This window comes from Pituophis catenifer, unplaced genomic scaffold, assembly GCF_029215685.1.
Source record: "Pituophis catenifer annectens isolate HBS135680 unplaced genomic scaffold, rPitCat1.0.hap2 SCAF_18, whole genome shotgun sequence".
Taxonomy (NCBI): domain Eukaryota; kingdom Metazoa; phylum Chordata; class Lepidosauria; order Squamata; family Colubridae; genus Pituophis; species Pituophis catenifer.
The window spans coordinates 2,463,678-2,486,511 of NW_027256898.1; the positions used below are offsets into that span (position 1 = coordinate 2,463,678).

General features: G+C 45.5%; 1 protein-coding gene across 1 annotated transcript in view; it reads right to left on the reverse strand.

The window, feature by feature from the left end:
* The window catches only part of PLCH2 (phospholipase C eta 2), a 178,879-nt gene that overhangs the window by 47,063 nt on the left and 108,982 nt on the right, over nt 1-22,834 (reverse strand). Inside the window, exons 2-6 of the mRNA XM_070955968.1 lie at nt 21,163-21,309; nt 20,249-20,492; nt 19,406-19,535; nt 9,102-9,272; nt 6,180-6,273 (exon numbers count right to left, since the gene is read on the reverse strand). Of these exons, the coding sequence (XP_070812069.1) occupies nt 6,180-6,273; nt 9,102-9,272; nt 19,406-19,535; nt 20,249-20,492; nt 21,163-21,309 (786 nt within the window). The remainder of the gene's footprint in view (nt 1-6,179; nt 6,274-9,101; nt 9,273-19,405; nt 19,536-20,248; nt 20,493-21,162; nt 21,310-22,834) is intronic.

Here is a 22,834-nt window from a genome sequence, read left to right on the forward strand (position 1 = left end):
GTGGACTTGTGTTAAAGGAAAAAAAAAAACAACAACTTTGGGCAAAAATACACAGATGGATAGAAAAGATAATAGGGAAACATGTAGATTTTAAACCTGAATTGTTTTTATTAGGGATGATATCAGAAAAAAAATTGACAAGAAAAGTGGGTATTTAATGTTACATGTCTTTACAGCAGCGAGGATTATTTTCGCACAATATTGGAAAAAAGAGGGAACCCCGCAAGATGAAGAGCTCATTAAGAAGATATTAGATTGTGCAGAAATGGATAGACGCGCACCGACAATCAAACACAAAGAAGACACAGAATATTACCAAACGTGGAACTTATTTTACCAATGGTTGGAAAAAAGGGGTGGAGAGTAAGAAGGGAATTTTTACTGTTAAGTAATTGAAATACCCGGACAACACAATGTTTATCGAGCACTAAGAAATGTAAATCAATAGAAAATCAATAAAATCTACCCATGTTTTCCCGAAAATAAGACCAGGTTTTATATTATTTTTTTTGCTCCAAAGGATGCATTAGGGCTTATTTTCTGGTTAGGTCTTATTTTCAGGGAAATATGGTACTAAATGCTTCCGTCTGGCTGACGTGCTTAACTGGGGCTTATTTTTGGGGTAGGGCTTATATTACGAGCATCCTGAAAAATCATGCTAAGGCTTATTTTCCGGTTGGGTCTTATTTTTGGGGAAACAGGGTATTTTAAAAAAAAAATCACAGCGGACATTTGTGGGATTCCAGGCATCTCTTGAAGACGAAGGTGGGAGAACCAAAGAACTCGAGTCGGAGATTGAAAGGGAAGGAAGGGAAAAAGACAGAGCGACTGAATCCTCTAGTTCTGAAGCTGGACTTAGTCATCGCTTAATCTCCCTGTCGGAATGACTGACAGAGGAGGGGGAGGAAGAATTATGAGACACCCCCGCCCCGAATGCTTAACTTCTCCGAGAAAGAGGGATGATTACCAAGACAATGGCTTAAATATGCTCAAGTAATTACATGCGAGTTTAATTAGCGTCGCCCGAGTACATCGGCATTGAGAGAAATCCATAGTAACGCAGAAAACCCATCACTGTCATTGCTGGGTGAGACAGAAGTAGTCCTCGACTTACGACCACAACGGAGCCCAAGATTTCTGTGGTTGTGAAGCAACTCTTGCCTCGTTTTGCGACCTTTCTCGTCACAGTTGTTAAGTGAATGACTGAATAAGTTAGTCACCCGCCTGTGAAGCGGATCCGGCTTCCCCGTGGATTTTGCTCGTCAGAAGGTTGCAAAAGGGGATCACACGACCACGGGGACACGGCGACCATCGTAACGGTGCATCGGTTCAAAGCCGCATTCAAAGCTGCAACGATCGTAAGCATGAAAAAGTTGCAGAATCCTGGAATCCCCTTTTGTGACCTTCGTGGGAAACAAGATTCACTGAACAACCGTGTGGCCAACTGAACCATTGCAATGATTCACATAACAAATAACATTAACAGAGTTGGAAGGGACCTTGGAGGTCATCTAGTCCAACCCTCCCGCCCAAGCAGGAGGCCCTACACCATTTCTGACAGAGTCTCTTCTCGAAAGCCTCCAGTGATGAAGCTCCCACAACTTCCGAAGGCAACTTCTGTCCCATCGGTTGATGGTTCTCACCGCCAGGAAATTTCTCCTTATTTCCAGGTTGAATCTCTCCTTGATCAGGTCTGGCAGGCAAGGTCGTAAAATGGAGCAAAACTCACTTCGCAAATGCCTCAAATTAGCGACATAAATCCTGGGCTCCATTCTGGTCGTAACCTGAGGACTACCTGTACTGTATAATCCAGGCCAGTAAATCAGAGGTGGGTATTCAGCCGGTTCGAGCGATCTGCAGGTGGCCGCCCACCTCACGCCGCAGGCGCCAATCCCATCCTATATTACTGTGGTTTTGACACTGCATGCATGGGTGGACGGTGTGTGCGAGCGAGCGAATTCCTCTGTTGTTTGACTTTGCACACATGTGCGGATGGCACACGCGTGCTCACGTTTCCGGTGCTGGGTGAACCGGTGGTGACAGAATGTGAAGCCCACCTCTTCAGTAAATTCGCCTAAACTCCCTCCCACCCTCCCCATCCTCCATGGCATTTGAACCAGGCAGGTCCATGGAGAAACAATTAGGCAGGAGACAAAGGCTGAGATATAGACAAAGATTTCTGCCGAGAGAATGGGAGTGTTTTGGGGTTGAAACTCTTAAAAAACTTTCCTCGAGCTCGTTCAACAGCCTTTCAAACGAGCCCGCTTTGGGAGGGTGGGTGGGAGCGGGCCACAAAATTGGAGTGAGTCCTTTCCAATGCTTTCCCTCCCAGACAGACCCCCAAAGCTCAGGCTGAAACTTTAAACACGCTTCTTCATCCGGTCCTTTTTTCTTTTTTTGCATCCTCTCCAACTGGGTGAACTGATTTCCCACCGTCTCCAGTTGGCTCTGACACTAATCCTTCCCAACTACAGCTTGGGGTGTGTGTGTGTGTGTGTGTGTGTGTGTGTGTGTGTGTGTGTGTGTGTGTTTTCTCCTCCAGTTGGATTTTGTCTGCACTCTTGGGTGGTGGCGACGGCTCCGTCAATTTTTGTTGCTATAGACTACCTAGCAACTGGGGTTGGGAAGCATGTTACATATTTAATATGTGTGCAGCTTTCTTGGAACTGCTGAAGAGACCGTGCCATAGACGGGAGATAGAAGATGATAATAATAATAACAACAACAACAACAGAATAACAGAGTTGGAAGGGACCTTGGAGGTCATCTAGTCCAACCCCCTGCCCGAGCAGAAGGCCCTACACCATTTCTGACAGAGGGCAGTTCGGTCTCTTCTTGAAAAGCCTCCAGGGATGAAGTTCCCACATCCCTCACCCTCTGTTGAAGGAGGGCTGTTCAATTTGGACACAGATGGCCTCTTTGAGCCCTCTTTCAAACCGGCAGTCCTCTTGGGCCAAATCACACCCATTTGCACTACTCAGGTAGAATAGAATAGAATAGAATAGAATAGAATAGAATAGAATAGAATGGAGAGGAGAGGAGAGGAGAGGAGAGGAGAGGAGAGGAGAGGAGAGGAGAGGAGAGGAGAGAAGAGAAGAGAAGAGAAGAGAAGAGAAGAGAAGAGAAGAGAAGAGAATAGAGAAGAGAAGAGAAGAAAATGGAGAATGGAAGGGAAGGGAAGGGAAGGGAAGAGAAGAGAAGAGAAGAGAAGAGAAGAGAAAATAATAGAATAGAATAGAATAGAATAGAATAGAATAGAATAGAATAGAGAAGAGAAGAGAAGAGAAGAGAAAAGAAGAGAAGAGAAAAGAGAAGAGGAGAGAAAAGAAGAGAATAGAATAGAATAGAATAGAATAGAATAGAATAGAATAGAATAGAATAGAGAAGAGAGAAGAGAAGAGAAGAGAAGAGAAGAGAATAGAATAGAATAGAATAGAATAGAATAGAATAGAGAAGAGAAGAGAAGAGAAGAGAAGAGAAAAGAGAAAAGAGAAGAGAAGAGAAGAGAATGGGGAATGGAGAATGGAGAATGGAGAATGGAAGGGAAGAGAAGAGAAGAGAAGAGAGAAGAGAAGAGAAAATAATAGAATAGAATAGAATAGAATAGAATAGAATAGAATAGAGAAGAGAAGAGAAAAGAGAAGAGAAGAGAAGAGAAAAGAGAATAGAATAGAATAGAATAGAATAGAATAGAAAAGTCAGTCGTTCCAAAATAAATTATATAAATGTAAGAAATAGAAATAGAATAACAGAGTAGGAAGGGACCTTGGAGGTCTTCTAGTCCAACCCCCTGCTTAGGCAGGAAACCCTATGCCAATTCAGATAAATCGTTGTCCAATCTCTTCTTAAAAACTTCCAGTGTTGGAGCATTTACAACATGCTCTGGTGGCAAGTTGTTCCACGGATTAATTGTCCTCACTGTCAGGAAATTCCTAGAATAATCCCCCGGAGCAGCTCCTTAAGCAGTAAAAAAAATTAGAACTCAGAATTCCAACACAATCAGAAGAAAATAATAAAATAAAATAAAATAACAAATATTAGTCCTAAATAAGTTCAGCCAGAGAGCTCCAGCGAGAGAGAAACAGAATTGACAAGTTTTCTCTGTCACTGAGTGAGAAAGACTGGCGTAGGTGTCACAGAGTGGGCACGGTCAGTCAGAGGAGAGAGAAATTCTGCACTCCGTGTTTTCCAGTACGAGGAGAAGAACGTGTTTTCCAGTACGAGGATTGGAGGAGCAGCGTACTGGGAAACGGCTGTCGCCAGAGTTGGGGGTGATTTTATTATAGGACATTAATTGATTGGATTATTTTTTTTTTAGTAGTTTTATTGTTTTAAATGAGGTTTTACGTTCTGTAAACTGTCTTGAGTCGCCATGAGCGAACAGGAGGCAATATAAAGTCAATAAATAAATAAATAAAAAAAATGAAATAAAAAAAGAGTTGTCATCGCCGCAAGACTAAACTGAAGCTCGGATGTGGAGAGGACGCAGGTGGCTTCGCGCACATACATACACCGTGTTTGCTCCTCGTAAAGTAAATTAAAAAGCTGGTTGCAGTGACTGCAGATGGATTGCTAACAGGTGCAAAGGAAAACATTAGCACTTTTAGCAGATGCCCTGGAGAAGAGGGGGTGTGTGTGCGTGGAATTGAGGTGTCCTGGACAATTGATTCCCACCCTCTGTTTCTGGCAGGGGCCGAGGGCGGCAAAACAATTAACGCTAATGGGGCACCTGACAAGGAGACCCTGTCATTTCTCCGAGGACTGCTGAGGGAGAGGGCGCTAAAACAGTCATTAGAAAGTGCAAATTTCAGCTTGACTCGGGACAAGCTGACATCCGAGTGAGGAGGATTACCTTCGGGGTTATTAAAACCCCAGCATCTGTCTAGTCCTCGACAGGTGGATGAAACTGCCAAACTCGGGCTAAACATCTGGCTGGCTCTGGGTCCAACCATAATGCTACTGATGATGATAATGATGATGATGATGATGATGATGATAATAATAATAATAATAATAATAATAATAATAATAATACACGGTCGAGATGGCTGCTGGCAATTTTGTCCGACAGCTAGCTAGCTCTTTCTTTCTTTCTTTCTTTCTTTCTTTCTTTCTTTCTTTCTTTCTTTCTTTCTTTCTTTCTTTCTTTCTCTCTCTCTTTCTCTCCCTCCTTCTGTTTCTCCCTCCATGTCTCTCTTTCCCTCCTTCACCCTCTCTGTCTTTCTCTTTCCTTCCCTCCTTGACTCTCTCTTTCCCTCTCTCCCTCCGTCTTTCTCTCCTTCTCTCCCTCTTGTCTTCCCTTCTTCCCTCTGTCTCTCTCTCTTTCTCTCTCTCTCCCTGCCTTTCTCTCTCTTTGTCTCTCTCTCTTCTTCCTTTCCTCCCTCTCTGTCTCTCCCTCCCTGTCTCTCTTTCTCTCTCTCTCCTTCCCACCCTGTCTGTCTTTCTTTCTCTCTCTCTCTTCTTCCCTTCCTCCCTCTCTGTCTCTCTTTCTCTCTCCCTCCCTCTCTTTCTCTCTCTCTCCCTCCCTGTCTCTTTCTCTCTCTCTCCCTCCCTGTCTTTCTCTCCCTCTCTTCTTCCCTTCCTCCCTTTCTGTCTCTCTTTCTCTCCCTCCCTCCCTCTCTCTCTCTTCCCCTCTCTCCCTCCATCTTTCTCTCTTTCTCTCCCCTTCTTCCCTCTCCCTCTCTCTCTTGTGTTCGGGAGTGGGCTTCAAAAAAAATTAGCAAGGGGTTCTCTGCCTGGTTGTTGGGTGGGCGTGGCCTAGTCGGCCTCTTGCACCACAGCGGGAGGGGAGGTTGTTTTTGGCCTCCCCGGGCTCCAGAGGCTTTTCTCGAGCCTCCGGAAGGACAAGAATGGCCTCCCCAGGCTTCGGAGGCCCTCTGGAGGCTGGAAACGAACTTCCAGTACGCCCATTTTTCGCCGTCCCCGAGCCTCCATGCACGCCCTGTACTTACCTGCATCCAAAACGGGTCGCGGGGGGATTCCTAGGAGAGGCGGGGTAGGTGGGGCCAGCCAGGAGTGGAATTTGGGGGTTCTCCGAACTGCACAGAATCTTAGCTAGAGGTTCTCCCGAACCCCTGCGAACCCCCAGCAGCCCCACCCCCTGGTTGTGTTGTGGGTCAAAACATCCCACCGGCTCGAGGTGATCGGATTTGTTGGTTAAAAAGCCGGAGGGAACTTACCATCAATCCCCAGGGCTCCTTGCTGCCTGTTTTCCGGACAAGGTTCGAACTGATTTATAATTTCCAAGCAGTGCTCCTTGGTGACGTTGCTCATCTAAATAAATAAAAAAGGAAATGTGATGTAGACAAATTGGGGCATTCACATGACATTTATCCGGTGGTCTTGGTAATGTGGATGTTTCCTTTTTCCAATCGCATCCAGCGTTCCTGTCTTTCAACCAATGCAAAGAGATTTTAAGCAGGGGGTTGGACTAGAAGATCTCCAAGGTCCCTTGCAACTCTGTTATTCTATTCTATTCTATTCTATTCTATTCTATTCTGTTCTGTTCTGTTCTGTTCTGTTCATTTCCATTTCCAATTATTCTATTCTATTCTATTCTATTCTATTCTATTCTATTCTATTCTATTCTATTCTATTCTATTCTATTCTATTCTATTTATTTCCAATTATTCTATTCTGTTCTGTTCTGTTCTATTCATTTCCAATTCCAATTATTCTATTCTATTCTATTCTATTCTATTCTATTCTATTCTATTCTATTCTATTCTATTCTATTCTATTCTATTCTATTCTATTCTCCCCTCCTTCATGACAATCAGCGAATCTTTGATACATATGGTGTGGTCTTCAAGCCACCATATATTGGCAGGTCATTTTGGGTAAAATGCCAATGGTAGAATAGAATAGAGTTGGAAGGGACCTTGGAGGTCTTCTAGTCCAACCCCCTGCTTAGGCAGGAAACCCTACACCACTTCAGACAAATGGTCGTCCAACATCTTCTTAAAAACTTCCAGTGTTGGAGCATTCACAACTTCTGGTGGCAAGTTGTTCCACGGATTAATTGTTCTAACTGTCAGGAAATTTCTCCTTAGTTCTAAGTTGCTTCTCTCCTTGATTAGCTTCCACCCATTGCTTCTTGTCCTGCCTTCAGGTGCTTTGGAGAATAGCTTGACTCCCTCTCCTTTGGGGCAACCCCTGAGATATCGGAACACTGCTATCATGTCTCCCCTAATCCTTCTTTTCATCAGAGTGCTGGGGTAGGACCGTCCCATCTGTCCCATCCCAAAGGGGCATCACCCATACTGAGATGGCTAGTTTTTCCAAGTTTGAACAGCAGGGTTTTCGTAAGCTCATCCTGTTCCATCTTGATAAATGCAGGAAAAGATGGAACAAATATGCTTCGTATTTTTGCATTGTTTAAAAAGGCATTTTTGAGGAGGGACGGTTTCCTTCTGGCGCTTTCGCTCTGCAAGGAGACCCTTCCACCGCTGTTTTCCACAACTGCAGTAGGAAATTTGGAGAAAATGTTGTGAAAGAAAGAAAGGAAGGAAGGAAGGAAGGAAGGAAGGAAGGAAGGAAGGAAGGAAGGAAGAAAGAAAGAAAGAAAGAAAGAACGAAAGAAAGAAAGAAAGAAAGAAAGAAAGAAAGAAAGAAAGAAAGAAAGAACCAAAAAACCGGAGTTCCAAGGGGAACGTCGACCCAGGAGGACTGGGTTAAAAACTGGGATTTAAGGAAACTCCTGAACTGCAGCCAATTAGCCGATGTTTGCATCCCTTCCAAAAGGGAACAAGACAAAAAAAAAAACACAACCCAAAATCACCTTCTTTGTATTCCTGCCAATTAAATCCTTTATAATAGAAGCAGGGGATCAATAACCCAGCGGTGCAGAAGCCAATTCTTCGTTTAGAGCAACCAAGAAACGCCTGGGCCGATAGTCCTCGACTTATGACCATAACTGAGCCCAAAATTGATGTTGTCAATTTGGGGAGGCTCATAGCACACCCACACTCTGCACAAACAGCAATATGCAAGGCGTAGGATCCAGCCATCGCTTCACAAGCGTATCGCAATGCAAGCGCTCGGCCAGGATAAATGGATCTGGGTAGGGCTTGTAGCTCAGTTCACTGGAAAGCAGACATTAAATCAATGTGGAAGCACCGAACAGGCATTGCATTAGAAAGCGGTGCACGGACCGTTAACAGACAGTGCGTAAATATCCTTCGGGGCAGGTGTGCCTAGTGGTGGAATCTAGCCACTGAAGCAGAAAGGATGAATCATTTAACACAAAGAGGCAGGGGAAAAAAAAAAAAAACAACGTATCTGGGTTTTATTCCACAGCTCCCAACATTTAAACGAGGACAAATTTTTTTTAATCAGGATTTGCTTCCCATCGTAAAATTGCGCACGCCGCCTTAAAAGTTGTTTACCGGATGAGATGATAAACCGAGCAAAAGAAAGGCAGAGAGAAGAAGAAGAATGAAATACTGAGCCCGCTGTCGCTAAGTGAGACATTCGTTAAGTGAATTTATGCCCCCAGCGATCGTTCACAGTTACGACGAGACTGGGGAAAAAAGCGACATAGGAGCGGTTTTTTTTTTTTCCACAATTACAACCACAGCTACGTCATCAAAATTCAGATGCTCGGCAACTGACTCACATTCATGACGGCGAGCCCCTTTTTGCGACCTTCTGTCCAGCAAAGTCCGTGGGGAAGCCGGATTCACTTAACGATGGTGTGACTAATTTAACAGCCGCGACGATTTACTTAGCCGCTGTAGCAAGAAAGAAAACTCACTGGAGAAGTGCCCTGCTTAGCGACATAAATTTTGGCCTCAATGATGGTCGTGAGTCAAGGACTCCCTGTGACGAGCCTTCCAACCTAACGACGATTAGTTTTACGGCCTCTTTGGCAGCATCCCACCCAGAGGAAGGGAGGGAGGGAGGAAGAGGGAGGGGGAGGGAGAGGGAGAGAAAGAAGGGGAGAGAGAGAGAGAGAGAGAGAGAGAGAGAGAGAGAGAGAGAGAGAGAGAGAGAGAGAGGGAGAGATTCTGCTGGCAACTGAAACCAAAGAATCCGGAGAGACCCAAAGGAGGTCGCACGAGGCGGAGAGGGGTATGTGTGACACCTTCACGCCCATCTACCTTTTGCTCGGTGTCCAGGAAACGTTTGAGATCCTCGGGATCCAGGAAGTCCTTGTGGTTGCTGTAGGTGAGCATGAGAAGGTACAAGTCGCGCCGGGTGGACATCATCTTGTAGAAAGCGCAGAACTCTTCGAAGTCCAGGGTTCCCTGGTTGTCATCCGTGTCAGCCTCCTGTTGAAAGAACGGGAGGGGAAAGCAGAGGGTACAAGAGTAACAGGAGAGTTGGGAGGGACCTTGGAGGTCTTCTAGTCCAACCCCCTGCTTAGGCAGGCAACCCTACACCACTTCAGACAGATGGTTGTCCAACCTCTTCTTAAAAACTTCCAGTGTTGAAGCAGCCACAACTTCTGGTGGCAAGTTGTTCCGCTGGTTAATTGTCAGGAAGTTTCTCTTTAATTCCAGGTTGGATCTCCCTCTGACTTAACTGCTAGAATTCCCCAGCCAGCATGCTTTAAGATTGCTGAATATAAAATCCTCGGGCTAGAAGGGACCTTGGAGATCTTCTAGTCCAACCCCCTACTCAGGCAGGAGACGCTGTAACATTGCAGACAAATGGCTGTCCAGTTATGGGTGCGCTATGGAGCACACCCGTCATTTCTGGAGGCAAGTTGCTCCCCTGGTTAATTGTTCTGTCAGGAAAATTCCTCGTTATTCCCGTGTCATCTTCGTTTTACTCTGAAGGGCCTTTAGATGTAACGGCCTGTGGGAAGGGCCTTGGGAGTCAGGAGGAAAAGCCAGCGGCTGGACAATGGTCGGAAAAGAGGCAGCTGAGCCCACCGAAGGAAAAGGGGCGTGTGGAAAGCATCTCATAACATAACAGAGCAACCAAGTTGGAAGCGACCTTGGAGGTCTTCTAGTCCAACCCCCTGCCTAGACCATTTCAATCAATCAATCAATCAATCAATCAATCAATCAGAATAGAGCTGGAAGGGTCCTTGGAGGTCTTTTAGTCCAACCCCCTGCCTAGACCATTTCAATCAATCAATCAATCAATCAATCAATCAGAATAGAGCTGGAAGGGTCCTTGGAGGTCTTTTAGTCCAACCCCCTGCCTAGACCATTTCAATCAATCAATCAATCAATCAATCAATCAGAATAGAGCTGGAAGGGTCCTTGGAGGTCTTCTAGTCCAACCCCCTGCCTAGACCATTTCAATCAATCAATCAATCAATCAATCAATCAATCAGAATAGAGCTGGAAGGGTCCTTGGAGGTCTTCTAGTCCAACCCCCTGCCTAGACCATTTCAATCAATCAATCAATCAATCAATCAATCAGAATAGAGCTGGAAGGGTCCTTGGAGGTCTTCTAGTCCAACCCCCTGCCTAGATCATTTCAATCAATCAATCAATCAATCAATCAATCAATCAATCAATCAGAATAGAGCTGGAAGGGTCCTTGGAGGTCTTCTAGTCCAACCCCCTGCCTAGATCATTTCAATCAATCAATCAATCAATCAGAATAGAGCTGGAAGGGTCCTTGGAGGTCTTCTAGTCCAACCCCCTGCCTAGATCATTTCAATCAATCAATCAATCAATCAATCAATCAATCAGAATAGAGCTGGAAGGGTCCTTGGAGGTCTTCTAGTCCAACCCCCTGCCTAGATCATTTCAATCAATCAATCAATCAATCAATCAATCAATCAGAATAGAGCTGGAAGGGTCCTTGGAGGTCTTCTAGTCCAACCCCCTGCCTAGACCATTTCAATCAATCAATCAATCAATCAATCAATCAGAATAGAGCTGGAAGGGTCCTTGGAGGTCTTCTAGTCCAACCCCCTGCCTAGATCATTTCAATCAATCAATCAATCAATCAATCAATCAATCAATCAATCAGAATAGAGCTGGAAGGGTCCTTGGAGGTCTTCTAGTCCAACCCCCTGCCTAGATCATTTCAATCAATCAATCAATCAATCAGAATAGAGCTGGAAGGGTCCTTGGAGGTCTTCTAGTCCAACCCCCTGCCTAGATCATTTCAATCAATCAATCAATCAATCAATCAATCAATCAGAATAGAGCTGGAAGGGTCCTTGGAGGTCTTCTAGTCCAACCCCCTGCCTAGATCATTTCAATCAATCAATCAATCAATCAATCAATCAATCAGAATAGAGCTGGAAGGGTCCTTGGAGGTCTTCTAGTCCAACCCCCTGCCTAGACCATTTCAATCAATCAATCAATCAATCAATCAATCAATCAGAATAGAGCTGGAAGGGTCCTTGGAGGTCTTCTAGTCCAACCCCCTGCCTAGACCATTTCAATCAATCAATCAATCAATCAATCAATCAATCAATCAGAATAGAGCTGGAAGGGTCCTTGGAGGTCTTCTAGTCCAACCCCCTGCCTAGACCATTTCAATCAATCAATCAATCAATCAATCAATCAATCAATCAATCAGAATAGAGCTGGAAGGGTCCTTGGAGGTCTTCTAGTCCAACCCCCTGCCTAGACCATTTCAATCAATCAATCAATCAATCAATCAATCAATCAATCAATCAGAATAGAGCTGGAAGGGTCCTTGGAGGTCTTCTAGTCCAACCCCCTGCCTAGACCATTTCAATCAATCAATCAATCAATCAATCAATCAGAATAGAGCTGGAAGGGTCCTTGGAGGTCTTCTAGTCCAACCCCCTGCCTAGATCATTTCAATCAATCAATCAATCAATCAATCAATCAATCAATCAATCAGAATAGAGCTGGAAGGGTCCTTGGAGGTCTTCTAGTCCAACCCCCTGCCTAGATCATTTCAATCAATCAATCAATCAATCAATCAATCAATCAGAATAGAGCTGGAAGGGTCCTTGGAGGTCTTCTAGTCCAACCCCCTGCCTAGACCATTTCAATCAATCAATCAATCAATCAATCAATCAATCAATCAGAATAGAGCTGGAAGGGTCCTTGGAGGTCTTCTAGTCCAACCCCCTGCCTAGACCATTTCAATCAATCAATCAATCAATCAATCAATCAATCAATCAGAATAGAGCTGGAAGGGTCCTTGGAGGTCTTCTAGTCCAACCCCCTGCCTAGACCATTTCAATCAATCAATCAATCAATCAATCAATCAATCAGAATAGAGCTGGAAGGGTCCTTGGAGGTCTTCTAGTCCAACCCCCTGCCTAGATCATTTCAATCAATCAATCAATCAATCAGAATAGAGCTGGAAGGGTCCTTGGAGGTCTTCTAGTCCAACCCCCTGCCTAGACCATTTCAATCAATCAATCAATCAATCAATCAATCAGAATAGAGCTGGAAGGGTCCTTGGAGGTCTTCTAGTCCAACCCCCTGCCTAGACCATTTCAATCAATCAATCAATCAATCAATCAATCAATCAATCAATCAGAATAGAGCTGGAAGGGTCCTTGGAGGTCTTCTAGTCCAACCCCCTGCCTAGACCATTTCAATCAATCAATCAATCAATCAATCAATCAATCAATCAGAATAGAGCTGGAAGGGTCCTTGGAGGTCTTCTAGTCCAACCCCCTGCCCAAGCAGGAGACCTCCAGTGATGAAACACCTGCAACTTCTAGGAATAAAGAGATTGGGAATCCAGTACACATAACGACCATGGAGCAAAGCAGTCGGCATTAACAGATTTCACCGCATCCCATCACAACCACTGATTTTGGGAGGGATTCCCCCCCACCCACAATCTCCAAGTGTTCTTTTTCTTCCAACGGATCGTTGACTCCCTAATTTGCAAAACATCCGATTTCGTTTCCAAGACTGCCGTCGCGAGACCCTCGCGTGCCACAACCATCTGCCGACCGCCAGCTAATGAACTCCAGCAATAGGCCAGGATACGCTGGAGCTCCCTCCGCTTTCAGTAACCCGATTAGCATCGTTCAACGCACACCGAATAATGGTGCCCAGGTTCCAGCGGCCATTTTTTTTCACCTTCTCCCCTCTGCAGAATTAAAGCCGCTTGGATGCTTGCGGATGTCACGCATCTGGACGCCAGGCGCAGCCAAAAAGCGGCCAGCTCGTTTGGAAACGGGGCAAAGCAGGTTGCGGTTGGGCCTGTCTCGGCGGAGGCTCTGCCTTAAGATGCTTTTCTGCCTGGTAGCAGAAGGTTCTGCGACCCGAAGGAAGGAAGGAAAGAGGGAGGAAGGAAGGGAGGAAGAAGGAAGGGAAGAGGGAGGAGGGAGAGAGGCAGAAGGAAGAGGGAGGGAAGAGGAAGGGAGGAAGAAAGAAAGGAAGGGAGACAGAAAGAAGGGAAGAGGGAGGGAGGGAGGAGGGAGGGAGGCAGAAGGAAGAGGGAGGGAAGGGAGGGAGGAAGGAAGGAAGGAAGGAAGGAAGGAAGGAAGGAAGGGAAGAGGGAGGAAGGGAAACAGAAAGAAGGGAAGAGGGAGGAAGGACGGAGGGAGGGAGACAGAAGGAGGAGGAAGGAAGGAAGGAAGGAAGGGAGACAGAAAGAAGGGAAGAGGGAGGGAGGAAGAAGGGAGGGAGGAAAGAAGGAAGGGAAGAGGAATGGAGGAAGAAAGGGAGGAAGGAGGGAGGAAGGAAAGGGGAGGGAGGAGAGAGGGAGGAAGGAAGGAGAGAGGAAGAAGGAAGAGAAGAGGGAGGAAGGAAGGAAGGAAGGAGAGAGGGAGGGAGGAAGGAAGGAAGGAGAGAGGAAGAAGGGAAGAGGGAGGGAGGAGAGAGGAAGAAGGAAGGGAAGAGAGAGGGAGACAGAAAGAAGAAAAGATGGAGGAAGGAAGGAAGGAGAGAGGAAGAAGGAAGGGAAGAGGGAGGAAGGAAGGAAGGAGAGAGAGAGGGAGGGAGGAAGGAAGGAAGGAAGGAGAGAGGAAGAAGGAAGGGAAAAGAGAGGGAGACAGAAAGAAGGAAAGATGGAGGAAGGAAGGAGGGAGAGAGGAAAGAAGGGGAGAGGAAGGGAGGGAAGAAGAAAGGGAGGAAGGGAAGAGGGAGGAGGGAGGGAGGAAGAAGGAAAGGGAGGAAGGAAGGAGGAAGGAAGAAGGAAAGGAAGAGGGAGGGAGAAGGAAGAGGGAGGGAGAAGGAAGGGAGACAGTAAGAAGGGAAGACGGAGGAAGGGAGGTGGGAGGCAGAAGGAAGAGAAGGAGGAAGGGAAGAAGAAGGGAGAAAGGAGTGAGGGAAGGAAGAAGGAAGGAAATCAAGCCAGTTAGACTAGGATTATTACAAAAAACAAATTGCCGAGACAGACGTGTGCGCGCACAACGGACACCCAAAACTGGATTTATTTATTTATTTTTACACCTGCCCTGTCTCTACTTCCACTTGTATCAAACACGGTTTTCCACGACTGAGATGGCCGATCCCGCTGAGGACATCCTGGGATGCCGCCATCTCTTTCCTGCCCCTGGGAATGCACTCTCCGTCCTATGGACGGGGAGCTATTAGGACTCGGGTGGGAGCGTTTCAGCCGGTTGACGGGAAGCGGGAAATTTCGATCCATTCCATCGATTGCCCAAGTTGGCATCCTGCCAGCCAATCACCCGTAAATCCGGGTTTGGGTTTTTCCCAGATAGCAGCCAATACCAATAACAATGGGGATTATGTTGGCAGCCAAGTGTTGATGTGTGAAGATATAACTGCATGGATTAAAGAAGCAAAACAGTTATTTATTTATTTTTTCCTTTCAAAACCCAGGAACGAGACCACAATTTAATAAACCTCAGGAAAATCAAGAGGTTCCTGTAAATTAGGTTTTACAGGGATGGTGGTGGGGGGGGAAGCATGAAATTTCCTTGCCAGGCATTTAAAAACTCGCTTTGACAAATGAACGGTGTTAATTGGAAACTAGTAACATCTTTAGTAATAATCGGTGCATCTATTTCCCATTTAGTTCTCCCTTTTTTCAAGCGGGTAAACGCACGCCGCTTTTCTCTACGGGTGGAAGGATTTCTTTTCTTAATCTTCCAACATTAAAGAGTGTGTGATATCTAACTTTTCCGTGGTGTTGCTATCTCTTTATGGTGGGCATTTTGCAGGGGGAAGCTAATCGAGGCAGAGAAAGAGAGAGAGAGAGAGAGAGAGAGAGAGAGAGAGAGAGAGAGAGAGAGAGAGAGAGAGAGAGAGAAAGGAAGAATTTTTTTTTGAAAAAGGGAGAAAAGCTTATTAAAAAAAAAAAAAAACTAACAATAGATATAAGTTCTCTCTTGCCGAGTTTCACAGAAATTGCTTCGTGGTTTTTTGGGTTTTTTTTTTTTTTTTTTTTTTGACATTACTGCCTCCAGCTTAAGTATGAGCCGGATTGATTTGGGAGCAATTCAAAGAGATTTTAAGGAGGATTTTTTTTTTCTTCCCCCAGTGTTGCATCGATGACCCGTGCGAAAAATGTAAAAAAATGAAGAGAGATTTTTACTGTAAGCCCTCGTGATTTTAAATAATAGATTTAAGAGGGGAATGTAGAGGTTGACGGACAGGTCGGCAGAGAGCACACGGGGCTGTTCAGTTTGAGAACGTAAGTAAGTACTTGCGGGACCGCCTACTACCACCAATAGCCTCCCACCGGCCAGTACGCTCCCATAGAGAGGGGCTCCTCCGGGTGCCATCGGCCAAACAATGCCGACTGGCGGCCCCCAGGGGGAGAGCCTTCTCTGTGGGGGCACCTACTATCTGGAACGAGCTCCCCCCGGAGATACGGAGGATCCCGGATCTACGCACCTTCCGCCGCGCTTTAAAGACCTTATTATTTCACCAGGCGGGCCTGGCCTAACTTTCTCCCTCTTTTATAAAAGAAGTTTTAATTTTTAATATTTTTTAGTATTTTATATATTCAAACTTTAAAATTGGTTTCAAATTGATTGGGGTTTTAAATTTGTCGGGGCCAAAACTATTTAATTTGATTTTCATTCTGCTTTTTAAATTTTGTAGGTATGGATTTTATTGTTGGCTGTTCACCGCCCTGAGTCCTTCGGGAGGAGGGCGGTATATAAATCAAATAAAAGTAAAGTAAAGTAAAGTATAGCCCAACCGTAGAAATGGTCGAGGTAGGTAGGGTCTCCTGCCTGAGTAGGGGGTTGACTAGAAGACCTCCAAGGTCCCTTCCAGCTCTATTCTGATTGATTGATTGATTGATTGATTGATTGACATGGTCTATTGTTTCCTGTTTGAGCAGGGGAAGACCTGAATTTGATCTGAATTTCCTATCAGAAATCCACAAGGGCGATATTGATATTTTCGGAATCTGCGTTTTCAATCAGCCTTAGCAACCGAACCGCCAGAAATCAAAGGAAGCAGGGCAGAGTTGTTGTTGTTATTATTATTATTATTATTATTATTATTATTATTATTATTATTATTATTATTATTATTTATTCAATTTATATTGAATAAATATAAATTTATGAATTTATAAATATAAATTTATGAATAAATGAGCCTTGATGGTACAGTGGTCTAAGCACCCTGTTATTAACACAGCTGCCTGCAATTACTGCTGGTTCGAATCTCTCCAAGGCTCAAGGTTGACTCAGCCTTCCATCCTTTTCTAAGGTAGGTGAAATGAGGACCCAGTTTGTGGGGGCAATAAGCTGACTTTGTATAAAATATACAAAAGTATGAAGGCTATTGCTTAACGCATTGTAAGCCGCCCTGAGTCTCCGGAGAAGGGCGGCATATAAATCAAATTTAAAAAAAAAAAAAAAAAAATATACCGCCCTTCTCCTATTGGACTCAGGGCGGTGCATAGCCAAGGATAAAAAACATACCAATACAAAATATAAAATCAATTAAAAGAATTATACAGCTTTGGCCCACAATTTAAAACAATCCAATTAAAGCCCAATTTACACTTAAGAAGCTAAAAAGCGCTAAAAAAAAGGGGGGGTGTTCACGCCAGCCCTGCTTAATGGAAAAGAAAAGTTTTTAGGGCACGGCGAAAGGCCCGGAGATCTGGTATCCTTCGTATCTCCGGGGGCAAATCGTTCCAGAGGGCAGGTGCTGCCACAGAGAAGGCCCTCCCCCTGGAAACTCTTGCTTTTTTTAAAAAATGCTGTGAGATAATAAACAAAAGGGCTTGAGAGCTGCCAGCTTCAGCGGCCCCGGGATGGTTAAAAAAAAAAATCCTTCTATTTAAGAGAAGACCTTCTCTTAAAGCTTTGTGCACCCAAAAACGAAGAGCGTTCTGTTTCCCAGAGCACGGCGTTTTTGCTTGCAATTATCTGGGCAAAAGGAGATGGATTTCAGGAAAAAAACAACAACAAACAGAATTCGCAGTTCAGCGAGAAAATAGGTCAGGACCGGAAGACGGAAGACAATCAGAACAACTTCTCTCGGTCTATTTGACCAAAACACCGAGTTTGTCGTCGCAATCGGAGCCATTTGTGTGTTGTGAGATGGTTCGGTGTAGAGGGCAGAAGGAAGAGATGCTGCCAAGACAACAGTTAGGAAGAAAAGAGGAACTTGGGGTCCAGGGTAGGCGTGTAACGTGAAAAGGCTACTCAGCAGGTTCTGGAGAACCGGGAGCAGAAATTTTGAGTAGTTCGGAGAACCAGCAAATACCACCTCTGCCTGGACCCAGAGTGGGGTGGGAATGGAGATTTTGCAGTACCCGTCCCCTAGGAGTAGGAAGGGAATGGGGATTTTGCAGTATCCTTCCCCCAGGAGTGGGGAGGGAATGGGGATTTTGCAATATCCTTCCCCCAGGAATGGAGATTTTGTAGTATCCTTCCCCTGGAGTGGGGTGGGAATGGAGATTTTGCAGTATCCTTCCCCCAGGAGTGAGGAGGGAATGGAGATTTTGCAGTATCCTTCCCTTGCAGTGGGGAGGGAATGGGGATTTTGCAATATCTTTCCCCTAGGAGTGAGATAAGAATGGAGATTTTGCAGTATCCTTCCCCTGCCACGCCCAAGCCATGCCCACCAAGCCACACCACGCCCACCAAGCCACGCCCACAGAACTGGTAGTAAAAAAAATTGAATTCCACCACAGGAAAAGGCCCTCCCTAATGCTCATTAAGAAAAAAGGAGGGAGGGCATTCAGATGTGCAACTTTCTATTACTAGAACTTTACAATACACAGGGGGTTGTCGACTTACAACAGTTTGCTTCGTGACCATTCCAACGGCGCTGAAAAATGTGACTTAGTTAGGACCATTTTCCAGAGTTATGACCTTTGCGGCATCTCCAATATGATGTGATTGAAATTCAGAAGCTTGGCAACTGGCTCGTACTTATGACGCAATCCCCTTTTGTGACCTTCCCGCGAGCAAAGTCAAGGGGGAAGCCGGATTCACTTAACAACCAGGTTACTAACTTAACTGAAGTGATTCACTTAACAACTGAGGCAAGAAAGGTCGTAAAATGGGGCGAAGCTCCTTGAAGAAATGTCTCGCTTAACGACAGAGATTTTGGCCTCAATCGCAGTTGACTAGCTGTATTACTAGAACTTTAAGTGACCTACTGGGTTCCCGGTCTGATCTACCTGGAAGGGCTGACATCCATTCAAGCTCCAGAACTGGCCCGAGTTCTTCCCCAACCTCCTTGTTGTCTGAGTCTGGCGGGCCACAACAGCTGCAAACCCCGACGTTGTTGTGGCCCGTCAGTGGCCTGTGCAGATTGTAGCTGATTCCGACAACGAGGAGGCTGGTGTGGTGCTGCGCCAGCACCTGTGCAGCTGGCGCTCGAGTTGGACAGTGAGGAGGCTGGAGAAGATGTGGTGCCAGAGGTGGGGATTTAGTCAGGGCCTTCAGAACCTTCAGAAGCTCCCTTAAGTGAAGAGGAAGAAGAGGAGGAGCCTCTTCTCAATGCACGGGCGCGCAGAGCGGCCAAAAGGCAGGAGTGGCTCCTCAGGAGGAGTTGTCCTCGAGAGTAAGGCTTGGAGCTAATTGGCCACTCCCTTAGCCTATTCAAGGAGGAACGCCAACTGAAGCAAGTTATAAGGAACAACTTTAGTTCACTCTACTTCACGTCTGGATTCTCTACACATGGCTTCTGGGCTCCCTTAGCCTATTTAAGGAGGAACGCCGATTGCAGCAAGCTGTAGGGAACAACTTTAGTCCACTCTCCTTCGTGTTTGGATTCTCTGCAAAATTGCTTCTTGGGTTTCTGCCAACTCTAGTAAGATTGTGATTACCTTATTTTAGGATTCTTGTAGGCTGTTAAGAAAGTTTATTAACAGCCTTTGTTTGAAAAAGACTGAGTTATTTTAGTAAATTAAGTTTCGTACAGACTTTGTGTGTGCTGCATTCTTTGGGATCCGTAGCTGGGGCAGAACAGACGTTTGGTGGTAAGCCCGAGGCGGAGATGGACAGAGTTACATCAGCAACTGCTCCCCAGGCCAGCCGGCCGGCCCTCTGAGCAACCGCCACCTGCCTCGTTAGACACCGCGGTACGGCACGATGGAGCCTTACCTTGAACATCTGCTTGACTTTCTGACGGGGGAGATTGACGTTTAGCTTGTGCATCAGTTGAAGGACCTCGTTAATGCTCAGGCTGCCGTCACCGTTTTTATCTGCTTCGTCGAAGGTTTGCTTCAACCACATTTAGCCGGAGTTAAGGAAAGGGATAGGACATTTCAGGAAGAAGGAGGGAGGCTCAGAAGAGGCCGAAAAATCAACTCTCCTTCCTGGAGAGCCATCGGATTGATTGATTTGTCGTGCCAACTTCTGTTGGGAATGGCAGGGCGCCCCGATTCCTTCCCCATCTTTTTTTTAAACTGCAATTCTCTGTTAACAATTTTTCTTCAGGTCTACTAAAGAAGAAACTGGTTAGTCAGAAGTGACCGAGCAATAAAACCCAGTTAATAGAAGCCATCCTTCCATCTTGGTTTCACATCAGAACAGCTGCAGAACTCAAAGGCTTGGTTCGCTCCATGGGAAGACGTTGTAAGGCCGTCATTCATGCTAAAGGTTACCCAACTAAGTATTAAATGACAGAGTGATCATTTTTGCATATCTCGTTTTTTTCCTATGGTGATAATTTTTGTCTATTTCGTTTTTTTCTACATGTTTCACTTTTCCTCTTTATACTGTAACTGCTATTCGAGGAGGAGGAGGAGAAGGAGAAGAGAAGAAAGAAGAGTAGAATGGAACGGAACAGAGCAGAATAACAGAATTGGAAGGGACCTTAGAGGTCTTCTAGTCCAACCCCCCCAGCTTAGGCAGGAAACCCAATGCCATTTCAGACAAAATGTTTGTCCAGTCTCTTCGTTAGTCTACAAGCTCTCTGGATCCCGTCCGCCCCCAAAAGGATACTGGTCCCTCGTCCTCTGCCGTTTGGACAGGCTGTCTTCATCGCTTATCCCCGCCATCAGGTACTTGAGGCCGGTGATCCACATCCGCGCTTCCTCTCCGTTCGAGGACACCAGGTCGAGGGATTCCATGTGGTCCCCATAGTAGATGGTGAAGCAGCAGTTGGGATCGAAGCTGCCGTCACTGTAGCGCTGGAAGATCTCCGACTGCTTCCCTTCGCACACTTCCTGGATGGAATCTATGGAGACTGCGGCCGGGGGAAGGGGGGGGAGGAGGGGGGAAGGAATGGAAGAATTAGAATACAGTGCTTGGCCTTTGAACAACGGGAGTGGCTGATGCCAGTGAGGTGAGGTTAGGAGGTGCAGAAGGAAGACAGAAAACAGCTGTCAGGACTGCCATACTCAATGGGGGAGGGGGGATAAGGGGAGGGTCAGCATGAGAGGAAATGAATCTATGCACATCTATTCATCTCCGCCCTCTGCCTTTTATCCCCAGAGCTAGGGAGGGGCTTCGCTAGCAGCGGCGGCTCTTCCGTCCCAAAGACCGGCCCATAGATTTCCACTGCTCTCCTCTCCTCTGCCTTCTGAGCATCGGCTCGTCAGGCACTGGACCTAGCTGTTCCTCCTCTTCCTCATCAGCCACCTCGACTTGGGGGCTGTTGACTCTCCATCTGAGGGCTGATGGACGGCCCAGGCTCTGTCTCTGTCTCTCTCTCTCCGACAGCTCCATTCCCTCTTCCCCCTTCAATCTCTCAGGTTGCCTTGATGCGAACCCTGGCCTATGGCAACTCGAGAGCAGGCCAGGGATACTTTGCGAGTTGACATACAGTATGACACAGAACACTGGACTAGACATGTCACAAAATTCTGATCTGTGACCGTAATCAAAGACGGATCGCCTTGAAACGCTTCACTTACTTTTCGCCTTTTCATTTTTTCGCGAGGGCCTCCAGCGAATGCACGACTTGTGTTCATCCAGGTAATAGAAACGGACGAGACCTTTGGAGCTGCCCCTGAGTTTGATCATCTGAGTGCCGTCTTGCATGGAATTCATACATTTTTCCACTATGGGGGGGGGAAAAGAAAGAGAGAGAGAAAAAAAATCTATATATATTTGTTATGCTAAAGATCGCGTCAATCGTGCCGCGCGCTCGATTTACAGAGGTTAAGGCAACAAAAGTTTTTAATGGGAAAATCAAGCTATAGGTTTAAGAAAATGCATTCCCAGCTGCAAATCCCAGCGTGTAGTTTTGTAAGGTGTTTATTTTAGAGGCAAGCTGCGTCTCGAAACACGGACCGGTGGTGAAAATCAATATATAAACTGCTTTCCAGGGAGTGAAAAGATGCAGGATTTGCAAATTGGGTAAAATCTGCTTATCAGATGGATTTACTCCAGATGCGGCCTGATATCTACCCTCCATTACCTCACAGTGATAAGTGTTAGAGCCTTGCCCACAAACGCCTCTTTTGTCAATCTTAACCACAAATTGCAACACAATCTAATTACTCTTTATTACTTTAAGTTTCGGTTTGCATTGACTCTTTCCCTTAGTTACTGCCTTAGTTGATCTGAGCGATGAGCTCTCTTATAACGCCACCGAATTCTGTTCGATAGCTGGCGAGATCTAGGAGTATCTTGTCAGGAACAGTTTGACCGCGTTTTTATTTAACATTATTTGCCTCATTCTGAGAAGAGAAGTGAAGAAGAGAAGGAGAAGAGAAGAGAAGAGAAGAGAAGAGAAGAGAAGAGAAGAGAAGAGAAGAGAAGAGAAATGAAGAATACAGTAGAGTAGGGTAGAGTAGGATAGAGAAGAGAATAGAGAATAGAATAGAGAATAGAATAGAATAGGAGTAGAAATAGAAATAGAAATAGAAATAGAAATAGAAATAGAAATAGGAGGGAGTGGAGTGGAGTGGAGTGGAGTGGAGTGGAGTGGAGTGGAGTGGAATGGAATGGAATGGAATGGAATAGAATAGAATAGAATAGAATAGAATAGAATAGAATAGAATAGAATAGAATAGAATAGAATAGAATAGAACATTTGCCTTCTTTTATCTAGTTAATCTAATTAATTTTATCTGCTATCTTACTTTAGCCTGGTCAATGACCAAAATATTTTTAACCATGGCCAACATCTTTCGTTCTCTTTACAATACACCTCTTACAATACTAGACAACACAATATCAACAGTAGAGTCCTTCAAGTCTCTAGATTCTATCATATCTCAAGACTGAAAATGGACACCTAACATCAAAAACGTCATCAAAAAACCCACAACAAAGAATGTTCTTTCTACGCCAACTCTGAAAACTCAAACTGCCCAAGGAGCTGCTGATCCAGTTCTACAGAGGAACTATTGAGTCTGTCATCTGGACCTCCATAACTGTCTGGTTTGGTTCTGCAACCCAACAAGACAGAGACGGACGTCAGAGGATCATTAGAACTGCGGAAAAAAACTGTGGCTACCAACCTGCCTTCCATGGAGGACCTGTCTACTGCACGAGTCAAAAAGAGGGCTGGGAAAGTATTTACAGACCCCTCGCATCCTGGACATCAACTGTCTCAACTCCTACCCTCAAAACGACGTT